General features: G+C 39.9%; 1 protein-coding gene across 1 annotated transcript; it reads left to right on the top strand.

The window, feature by feature from the left end:
- Positions 1 to 6,053: 6,053 nt before the first annotated feature.
- Positions 6,054 to 10,408, top strand: LOC141482929 (uncharacterized). The gene is made up of 2 exons (XM_074176972.1): positions 6,054 to 7,389; positions 7,478 to 10,408. Exon 2 carries the CDS (start codon positions 9,057 to 9,059, stop codon positions 10,404 to 10,406), a length of 1,350 nt encoding a protein of 449 aa, XP_074033073.1. The 5' UTR covers positions 6,054 to 7,389; positions 7,478 to 9,056; the 3' UTR covers positions 10,407 to 10,408.
- Positions 10,409 to 12,074: the final 1,666 nt, after the last annotated feature.

The following is a 12,074-nucleotide window of genomic DNA, read 5'->3' as shown; positions in this document are numbered from 1 at the left end:
CAGTTATGGCCCATTCACGCAAATCTGGATCGGCCTTAACATCATTCAACAATTCTCTGAACGATGCTCATGTGACGGTTTTCTTGGTCAAAATTTAGCAATTTTGGAACAAACTTTACTGCCGCACGCTTCATGCCCAAAATTTCCGAAAAAATTGAATGGCATGAGCTAACCGACATGCCAACATCCTCAGCAACTTCTCTAATTGTTAGGTTAGGTTAGGTACAAAGTAAGTGGGTCTATTTGATCCTCCACCGCAACCCGCAAGGGTTTATTGTGGCTTACACTCACTCTCGACCAAATATATCATAGTTAAACCTTACTGTAGTCCAATAACTGTATGATATCAAGCTTCGAAGGATGAATAAACGCCTTGGAGTGAGCCAATCCTGGAAGATTCTACCAGAAGTCCATAAATCTTCTTGCCATTCAGGTGTTCAATAGACCTCGAATATTTGAATTGAAGGGGTTAAATTTTTAGGAGTGATTAATTTTTTTGGGAAAGAAAGTTTTTTGGCTTTCTACTACTCCATCTGATACATCTGTATAGAGTTTCAAATTGATTACTTCCTTCCTTTCTTTAGAAGATTCTCTCATCCCTTTTTTTGTATCAGATCGAATATATTCCACAATTATCATAAATCTAATAATAAAACACGTCATACTTCATGATCCTGGTTTTCCTGAAAATTTAAGTGATTCTGATAAAAATTTGATGAAGAACAACTTTGAAAACTATTGCGATCTCTTTTGGCTCGAAGTACACCCGAAAATACGGTTGAAAAAATGAAAGAGTGTATTAACAATATACATTGTTTCCATGGAAAAAGTTATATAGGTGAAACCTCAAGACCCCTAGATGTAAGAAATGGTCATCGTGAATATATAAAGAGAAGACGGATAACAGGATCTGAGATAAAGAAGAATTAAATATTCTGAAATCTCATGCAATAATATGTAGTGAAACGAAAATGTTCACCAAGGAAGCTCAGGAAAAAAATGAGAAAACTCAAAGAATACGCTTATATATTCTTTCAACAGGTGATAATTGTTTTTCGAATAACTCAATGGAAATGGAATGTTGCCGGTGATATAAAACTAAACTGAATTCTCAGAAAACATTCTGTATGTGTTTTCAAGTATATCGAATATGAAATCCAGACATTTTATTCTTGTGACGTGTGTCGAAGGAAATATAGCTGTTTGCAATTGAGACATTGCACCCAAGTGAATTTTTTTGGGTTTTGAAAACGGAAAAGGACTATTTTCCAAAACGCTGATCATCATTGATCATCAAATTCGTAGGAAAAATTTATGAATACAAGTTACCTACTAATTGGATTCTACATTGATTTATATAACACAGTAACTTTTCGGGATGAACTACTTTGCGAACTGAGGATTAACGAGGTCTTACATTCCAACATGCGATTCCTAATTCGAGAAAGATTTCATAATGTGAGAAAGATAATTTTTTAACATAATTTATCATCACTGAACATCATCACTGACTGAGATGGTCCTTTTCACCAGGAACAGAAATGTAGAAATGTATCGCCCTTAAAACCTTCGGAAATCTTCAATAGCAAACTGAACTTCTCGACAGGAAGCTAACATGGAACTCTCACCTAGAAAGTAGAGCAAAAAAAGCATATGTGGATTATGGGCAATGTCGGTCGACGGTGGGACGCTCATGGGGTATTTCACTCCGTGTGGACACCTGGATCTACACTGCAATAATAAGACCTGTGTTAACGTACGGAACCATTGCATGGGGAGCGAAAGTTTAGAAGCAACGGCTATCCAAAAATTATATCAACTACAGCGACTGGCTTGGTTAAACATCACAGGAGCCATGAGAACAACACCAACCGCGGCAATGGAATTAATTACTGGACTAACCCTTATGGACCTGTACGTTAAGGAGGTTGCGTTAATGACTATGTTACGATTGCGCATGGCTGGTGTAAACTACGAAGTAAGAATAGGTCAATTGAGGCTGAGCCTAAGGCGAGAAGCACTCACTGCGCAACCTCTGCTGCAGGCAAATAGTGATGCAATTGAACTCAGGTTTGTGATTAATGAACCCTACAAAATACAAATGAAACAAAATACTGAGTCAAAAGCTACAAATGCAATACGCATTTATATAGACGGCTCAAAAACCAAAGAAGGCTCAGAATGTGGAATGTACTCCAGATCACTAAGCCTACGGATTAGGTGGGGAATTGGAAAACATGCTAGCGTGGTCCAAACAGAACTGGCTGGTATCTCAATCGCCACAAAAGAATTAACCAGAAAAGGAATTTCTGTCAAAAATATAACAATCTGTACTGATGGCAGACAAGCCTATTAGCCTTGAACAGACAACGTGTTACCTCAGGGCTAGTACTAGAGTGCCACCAAGATTATGCTAAAGCCTCAGTAGATAATAACATTATCCTGAGGTGTTAGCCAAGGAAGCGGATGGACTAAGAATTTTAGGACCCAGTGGCACCTACGGCGTTATGACTTCGACAATTGCGGAACTAGCCAAACATCACACCCATGCTCAATCGATGGGATAGAATCAAAGGATGCAATCTTGCCAGGAAAACCCTGGGTGACCCTGGGAAGCTGGCGTCGAATGAATATCTGGCTATGACGAGGAAAAATCTACGCTTCACAGTAGGATTTCTGACTGGCCACTATCAACTAAGGAAACAGCTCCACAATATGGGGCTAGTGGACACACCTCTATGCAGGATGTGTGAACAGGAAGATGAAACTGTCAGGCATGTCCTATGCGAATGTCCGGAATGTGCGAATGTATAAAGGAGATGCCTCCTAGTGACCTGTCCACCTTCCGGGAAAAGACAGGATGGACGATGACCTAGGAGGAAAACTCTTCGGGAGAATGGACAATGGGTCACATGTAGCCTAAGTGCTGTGAGCCTACATTCACCCCTCCTACCCTACAGATACATTTTGAATATTTAGTAGGATAAACTAGAATGGGTTTTCGAGTTTTTTTTTGAAGTGATGAAATTTAACTGCTTATGATTCAGGAACGTCTAATGCGATTTCAGAAAGTGAATCAGCATTGAATATAGTTTTCAATATTTTTCTATATGAAGTATCGCAAGATATCCTTTCCATTTGGAAAAAAAAATGATTCTCGGCCTCGTGACGGCGACTCAAGAAGTACCTGTTAAATAATATTTTACTATGCGTGAATTGTTTCCGACCTTGATATCTTATCGCATTTAAAAGTTGAGAGCAAGAGAAAACTTTTTTCATCGGCACCGAGTTCTGCCAGCATAAATCAAAGTGTAACGAATTTACTACAAGAATTCGAACCTTCTTCTATATTCCTCCGTCCACCACACGATCCAAAATACAACACAAAACACATCACAACACCCACCAAACATAAAAAATTCTTTACATTTTCTCTGCGTTCAATTACATGTATTACATTCATCAAACCACCACTTTGTATTTCTACTGTCTCAAAAATGTATCGAAAGGAATTACTCCGGCCTGCTACTTACTTGTTTTGTGATGACTGAATTAAAGCCCGCCTTGCTGTACGTACCTGTAACAAAATGAAATATTTCAGTAGAGTAAGTTGTTTTGAAAGGTAATTTATCTGGTGTCAGAGCGGTGGAATTTGTTGCTTAAAATTTCTGGTGTTAACAGCACAGCATAAATGTATCATGATGGATATGACGTTTGGATATTTCAGCCAACGTACGAAGCATTATGAAATGGTTGAACCTGTCTAGACTGAATACATTTTTCACGATAAGTTGTGTGAACCAGTTTTCAAAGAAGTGGCGCTGAAATTTTAATAATTAACAATAGGATATATTCGTGCGTTTTATTGACTTGATAGATTTTGCATAAAGGATAAAGAAAATACCTTTTGTTTACCAGGGTGGTCCTAGAAGTACCCGGCCTGACCTAGACATGTATAGACAAATATATTGAGCAAAAAAACCTGAAATGAAATAATGTGAAATAAAACAAATGAAAAAATAAGAGATTCCAAGTCAAGTTACTTCACAACGTTTCGATTGTTAATATCCACAATCGTCTTCGGGTGATGACTTCACTAATTCATACGAAAGATGACTATTTATGGATCATTCGAGTACTTTCACTTATCTCCGATTTCGTTTTTTCGCTTCACCGATATAGTGGAAGATAACCGTTTGGTGGGAGTTGGCCATTTTTTTGCTGGACTATGGGTTTCCATATGTTGCGTATCTCTACGCTACCTTGGCTGAATACATTGTTGGACAACATGTATGCGGCTTCCTCCTAAACCAATGTTCCTCTCTGTGTATGATCTCAACTTGGGACCACTCGATGTTATGTTGATGTGTCCAAACATGCTCAGCTATTCCTGATTTTCTGGTTTCCCCTCGCTGTGTGTGGGTCTTGTGCTCGGCAATGGGAACATCCAATGGCCTCTTAGATTCACCGATATAGGATTTTCTGCACTCACAGGGTATCCGGTATATGCAATTCTTGGAATCGCAATCCGCGTTTGGTGGTCTGATTTTCGAAATGCTGCTACGGATAGTGGATCCAATTCTTCTTGTCCTTTCCGATAATCCTCTGATGTAGGGAAGTACAAGTACTGGTTGTGACGGCTTCTCTTCCTTGCGAGGCTCCTGCTGTCTTTCAGTCAAAGTATGTTCCATCATGGCTTTGGAGTAGATATTCTGTTGAAGATCATTTTTGATGATGTCTAGTTCCTTCTCGATACCTTCCTTCATATTACAGAGCCCGAAAGCACGGTGTAATGGAGTCATGATGATTCTTATTTTAGTCGATTGATGGTGTTTGCATTCGTGGTTCCAGATACTGTCTCGTGTGAGTGTGTTTTCGGTATACAGAAGTTTCCCACTTAGTGTTGGTCCTTTTCACCAATACATCTAAGAAGAGCAATTCGTTGCGGACTTCCTTCTCCATTGTGGAAGTGATGGAAGGTCTTAGGCTGTTGATGTGTTTCCGGAAGGCGTCTAGTTCAGTATTCCCATGGTTCCATATTATGAAGGTGTCGTCAACGTATCTCAACCAGACACAAGGTTTCTTGTGAGCTTCTTTAATGGTCAGAGTTTCAAACCACTCCATATATATTTTGGCTATGACTGGTGAAAGTGGCGATCCCAATGGCAGTACCTCATCTTGTGTAAAGCATTTGTTTATCAGTTGGAAATAACAGTTTCGTACACAGTATCCTAGCAATTTCATAATTACTTCTATAGGTAAATTCGTTCTATCCTCCAGATCCTCGTCTTCGGATAGCTTCTTCTGTATGATTTGGAGTCCTTCTTCGACCGGAACGTTGGTGTAAAGGCTTTTTACGTCGAAACAGATTAGTTGATCTTCCTGTGTGACCTCAATTGCCCCTAGTAGTTCGACAAAATGCCTTGAATTTTTCACAAAAGACGATGTTTTTCCTAGTAATAGTTGCATTATAATTGTTCTATTTTTATTTGTATTTTATTTCACTGTTATTCCATTACAATTCATTTTATTGATATAATGGGGAATGTTTTAATAAAAGAGCTCTGAAACAACGCATTTTAAACTTATCATTCCAACCTTTTCCTTGAAAAAATTATTTGAATACTTAAAAAAGATGAATGAAATAATGCATTCAACATTTTAAGGGATTCGTTTCTATTTCACCATTTGGCAACATCGGTTGCCAAATGTATGAGACAAACAAAGATGAGACAAACAAAGATGACATATTTCAGAGGCGTGCTGTTCTGTTTACTTATGTTCCGAGTTCCGAGACATTCTGTGACATATGACATATTGTGCACCTAACCTATCTTCCTGTTTATAAATAAATAACAAAACAACTGTTGTTTATGTGGCTTGTGGAGGTGGTATTGAACTATGATTTATATTTTGCCCTAATTGTTGATTCATAAAAATAAGTTTCTTTTTTTAAAGTAGAATATCTAGGTGCATATAAATTAAAGTTAGGTGCTGTTGCCAATATGTCAATTAGAAACTGTAACGGTCTAAATTTACTTGTAAATATTGTAGATATTGTTCGTTTATTTACTATGGAATCGACAGAATTGTCATTTATTGATGACGAACTTTTCGTCACAGCTAGGGACACATCTGGTTTGTCAGTGTGCCCGACCTACATTTTCAAAGAAGTTGTTACGTTTCAATTTAGCACTAGATCAAACTGCTCTTATGTGACCTTTCAAAACCACTACCTTACCTTTTAAGATCTTTATTCAGAGGATATTAACAATGTAATTCAGTTACAAGTTCATTTTATTCATTTAACATCATAGTAATGGGAATCTTCCGTTCCATAGAAAACCATACCTGAAATGTATAAGAATAAATGTATGCTCCCTGACTAACTGCTTTGACCAGTACTTACGCGTTCTCCTATTGCCAATCGACATTGGAGATCCGAAATTCCTCGCTAGGTTGAAATAGTTGTTATTGTTTGTTTCTCAGTTTTCTTCACCTATCATTTTTTTCAGCCGTTGTCTGCCTTATTCCCTATACCTTTCCGAGAATATTTCTTGCATAGATTGTTATTCATCGCTTCCAGAAGGTTTACTGACATATTAGAGCCATATCGCCTGAAAAACAATATTAGTTACCTCTGGGTTTCTGAATACTGTTTGATATTTTCGGTAAATATTCTGCATAATATGAATGCTCTAATATTTGTACTGAAAGGGAAGGTTATGGCGACTTACCTTATATGTTTCTATTCCATCGCATGAATAAGGATTGGTAAATAGTTGAAAATAGGTTGGAACAATATATTTTGTAAATATTCGTAAACAAGGTTAAGAGACAGCTGTTGGTTGACATCTGCCGAACTTTCGTAGTGTCGTTCCGTCGACTTACACCGAACTAGTTCTACAGTTGTTCACGGGTGAGGGATTGATCGGTTACTCAAGTTGTCAAGGGTTGTTTTAGGGTTGCATTGCTTTGAGAAGGAGTTTTGATGGGTCATGGACTTGTTGATGATGTATCAAGTGGCTGTGGAGGAATTGTTAGATTTATGATGTTGTGCACAGCGCCCCCTTGGTGCTTGTAGTGTAGATTGGATGCACTGTGGCAACAACTGGTTAGCTGTCAGATGTGGCATTCTCTTAGTATTTTGGAAGTTAGCCTTCGGTGAGCTTGGTTCGGAGTTCAAAGGGTATCATCAGACTGATTGTAGGATATATTTGGTTGTATTTGTGCCATCCTTCACGGGGATTATTTCTACAAGTCAGGATTGTATAGTGGAAGACTGATTGGTCATTTTGGTGTGGATATTTGCAGTCGGAAACTTAAGCTCTTTTGAGGATTTGTGGTGGATACCGAACTCGTGCCAGGTGGAAGGATTTCCGAAATTAGGTATGTCTGAATCACTGTCGCATCTCTCATGTGATCTTAGCTATGATATCACTTCTTCAATTCTACAACCTTCGTTTCTCGTCTCTAGATTCATAAGAAACAGAAGGCCCTCAGTCACTCATCAAGTCCCAGCAGGACTTCCGTGCAGAACACCGCACACGAAGAATCGTATAGAAAACCCCTTGGCCAGGGTAAGAATTTTACCATTAAATGTGTTTTAAATGATTTTAGTAATTTCTGGTTCCATCGTTATATCTCAACGGAATATTAGTATTGAAGAGAGGTTTCAACACTCATTCAATTTTCTTGATTTTTACGGATCATATGGTTATACAGGGCACCCAAAAATATACTCTTGTTATCTTGCTACTTTGCTTGATGAAAATATACCAGGGGTATTGATTAGTCAAATAGTCCTATTGAATGGGGGTTGAATCTCACCTTGTTTCATCTGATTCTGATTGAGAATTTTCTTCCGTAGGGTTTTTCTTCCTGCTTTTCTTCCTGCTTTTCTTTTCCTGTTTTTTTTTGTCTTCGTCAAGGGATCCTGTTTTCCTTTATTTTCTTTCTGGATCTTATTTGGTGATCCATTACTGGTCCAGCTTGTCGTGCCCTACAGGGTGATCTATCTTGGTGGTGCTACAGGGTGATCCATCTCCGCCGTACTACAGGGTGATCCACCGGTGCTACAGGGTGATCTATCTTGGTGGTGCTACAGGGTGATCCATCTCCGGTGCTACAGGGTGATCCATCTCCGCCATACTACGGGGTAGCCTAACACCATATGCCGGGTGGCCCAAAAGGAGCACGCAAGTTATAATTGATTTAATTGAATATTTGTGATATACTGAGATATTTGAATAATTGTTGCCCTTATGTTTATCGATACCTGTTGATATAGTGTTTGTTTATCGTTTATTGATTAAGAGTTTGTTATTGATACCTGATTGACATAGATATTTGTGAAACGGAAATTGAGGTATATTCTTCCTTTCACGATTGCTGATTGACACCGATGCGCCTACGTCTGAGCTCACGCGACGCAAACGAGTTTGTCTTACCATCCGATACTAGTATTTACGATTTCACCTACTCAATTTTCGTGGTAGTTTTACTCGACGTATTGTAGTTTTTTTTTAGCGTCGTTACTACCGTAATTTATGGTTGATTGAATTCGTGGTTAGATACACCGCGCTCTTGTATGGACATTTGAACATCGCGTAGTAGTGTGAATATTGCATTGTTGTCTTAGAAGCGTTGTTGGTTAATCCATGTAAGTTAGGATTACTGAATAAATCATATTGGGGATTTTTATCTTTTATTTCCAATATTAATTGGTAAGTTATTGATATTGTGAGTTACTTAGGGTATCTGGAGGATTAAATTTACCTGGCGCCCATTAAGATCTATTTGAAATTTGCTAAGTTGTTTAACCCACTCCCGTCTCCACTGTTTAGCTTAGCCGCGGATACCCATCTGTCTTATTTGTTACCGACAGATGATTTAGTCCCCTCTTGTGGTTTGTGAGGTGACATTTTGGCGCCCAACGTGGGGCCCTTAAAAGAAGGTTTTTTTTTTGCGTTTTGGCGTTAGTAGGTGACTTTTGGAAACTTTGGAAAAATATAAATATTTTTTTTTAATTGATACCACTCTAGTAGAATAGCGTTATGGCAAGAAGACTGGTAATAAATCGTCTTGATAAAGACGAACTGACCTATGAATTAGCATATCGGGGCGTAGCAACTGGCACTTGTGAGGAAATGAGACATCGTTTGGTTCAAGTAATGCAGATGGAAAGGTACGGCGAGAGTCTTCGATATCCTTCATATCCATTCACTTTCGAGGAAGATGAGGCTGCAATCAGAGGGAAACTAGATGATATCAGAAGGCTGATTGATGACATAACCGATTCTGGAACGAGTAGCGGGGCAATGAAACTTCAGACCAAGCTAGCACATGTGTTGAATCGTATAGACAATATGGACCCAGATAAGGATAAGGACAAAGAAACCCGGAAATCCGAACTCCTGGGTTTGGCTCTGTCGTTGATGGACGAATTTTCACATAAAGTTGACAGCAGCAAGAGAAGTGATACGAAGCGTGTGCCGGTTGCACTAAATCAATTAGAAAGCAGATTGGGAGCGCAATCATTCCATGCTAACTTAGGAGCAGTTGCTCGATCGTCTCTGACGGAAGATCCAGTCTTTGACCCATACTCAACCAGTAAAATGATTCCGCCTTATAAATGGAATCTGAAGAAGTTTTCTGGAGATGATAAAGGAATGTCGGTGACAGCATTTTTCGAGGGAATAGAGGAGTTGAGACTAGCGCGACATGTCCCCAACGCTGTTTTGTTGGACTCAGGTGTGGACCTTTTTGCTGACAAGGCGTATCAATTTTATAAAGATTGTCGGAATCGAGTATCGACCTGGGAAGAACTAGTGGAAGAGTTTCGAGAAGAATATCTCTCTGCCAATCATTCTGACGCATTGTTCGAAGAATTGCAGAAAAGGACTCAACACCACTCAGAAACCATCGGAGTTTATCTTGCAGTGATGTCAAGCTACTTCAGCCGCCTAGGTTGCCCAATGACAGAGGAAGCTAAGCTGAACATAGTTATGAAGAATTTACATCCCTTTTACCAAGACAGATTACGTGAACCCTTACCCACAACCATTTCAGAACTTCGCTCGGTATGTCGAAGAATGGAAGCCAGAAGGGACATAATCAATAGCTACGTAGAACCATCAGCACGTCGTGGCAACGTGATAGAGAAGGATTTGGCTTTCGTAGAGGTCACCAAGGAATTGAATGCCTTAGAGATAGCAACGGCACGAATTCCGTCGAACAATCAGTCGAAGGAGATAGTATGTTTCCGATGCGATCAACCCGGACATCGTGCTATAGGATGTGCTCTACCGAAGCAACTGGAATGCTACAGATGTAAGAGAAAAGGGTATACCGTTCGTAATTGTCCAAACTGCTCCGTGTCGGGAAACGACAAGCGACGCCTTTGAATCGTCGAGGGGAAGGCGCTCGCAAATTGCACTCGGCGACTGCTATTCAACCAATCCTTGATTATATTCTGGATCACGCCGAAAACGATGAGAGACCCTACCTTAAAGTTGAAGTCTTGGGGCGTAGTTTACTGGGGTTATTAGACTCAGGTGCCTCAGCCACTATCTTGGGACACCCAGGTTGGCAAATCGTAAAAGATTTGGTACATTTGAATTCAGCAAAGAGAATTAGTTGCACTGTTGCCAATGGTCAAGTATGTGAAAGTATAGGAGAATGTGAAGTGCCATTTTGTTTAAGAGGCAAGCTGAAATTAATTCGAGTTTTAGTGGTTCCTGATGTCCCTCATCACTTAATTTTGGGAACGAATTTCTGGAGAGCAATGGGAGTGGTTCCGAATCTGAGGCACAACGAGTGGAAATTTTCTGAGGAAATTTGCTATCTGAACGCATTGGACCATCTTCGAGGACAAACAGTTTTATCACCATTGGAAGAGGCCCGGCTAAACGCTGTAGTAGAGAAGAACAAGGAGCTCATGGGGAATAATTTAGGCTGTACGAATCTAGCTGAACATGTCATCGTGACCAACTCACCACCCATCAAACAGCGTTATTATCCAGTGTCGCCTATTATTCAACAACATATTGATCGAGAACTAACAGAGATGTTGAAGAACGATATTATCGAGAAGTCGAATAGTGGCTGGTCGTCACCGGTTCTTCTCGTTAAGAAGAAAGATGGGAGCTACCGCTTTTGCGTTGATTACAGAAAACTAAATTCGGTAACGGAACGAGACAGCTACCCTCTCCCATATGTTTCCCACACGCTCGATAAATTGAAAAATGCACATTATTTATCCTCTCTTGATATCAAGTCTGCGTATTGGCAAGTTCCTGTGGCGGAAAAGTCGAGACCGTATACAGCGTTTACCGTTCCTGGGCGTGGTTTGTTCCAATTTAAAAGGATGCCGTTCGGATTACATAATTCACCAGCAACGTGGCAGAGGTTGATCGATACCGTCCTAGGACCTGAACTAGAACCACACGTCTTCGTCTATTTGGATGATGTAGTGATCGTTACCCAAACTCTGGAGGAACATCTGACAATTCTTGATGAAGTTTTCCGCAGATTGAGAGAAGCAAATCTCACTGTTAGCTTCGAAAAGTGTCAATTTTGTAGGCCAGAAATGAAGTATTTGGGATACGTTGTAGATAGAAATGGATTGCATGTCGACCCCGATAAAGTCAAGGCCATGTTGCAGCTTCCTAGACCAGAATCGGTAAAAGATGTCAGGAGACTGGTGGGTACTTTTTCCTGGTACAGGAGATTCATACCTGAGTTTGCATCCATCGTTTCTCCACTCACATCGCTGCTGAAAAAGGGTAGAAAGTTTGATTGGACCGAAACTTGCGATATCGCTTTTCAGAAGATGAAGGAACGTCTTATATCAGCACCAGTCTTGAGCTGTCCGGATTATTCCCTCCCATTTGTTCTGCAAACAGACGCCTCGGCATTTGGAATTGGCGCTGTTCTCACTCAGACTCGCGAGGATGAGGACGTAGTAATTTGCTATTTGAGTAGATCATTGACGAAACAAGAGCGCAATTTTTCTACTACAGAAAGGGAATGCTTGGCCGTGCTGTGGGCGATTGAAAAACTGCGACCTTATT

Source organism: Leptinotarsa decemlineata, unplaced genomic scaffold (assembly GCF_025532065.1).
Source record: "Leptinotarsa decemlineata unplaced genomic scaffold, Ldec_3_MD MMD2_tig00002082_RagTag_RagTag, whole genome shotgun sequence".
Taxonomy (NCBI): domain Eukaryota; kingdom Metazoa; phylum Arthropoda; class Insecta; order Coleoptera; family Chrysomelidae; genus Leptinotarsa; species Leptinotarsa decemlineata.
This window is presented reverse-complemented; position numbering and strand designations above follow the sequence as displayed.

What these genes read in the sequence shown, in the direction of transcription:
- LOC141482929 (XM_074176972.1), top strand. Translation starts at nt 9,057, where the DNA reads ATGGCAAGAAGACTGGTAATAAATCGTCTTGATAAAGACGAACTGACC.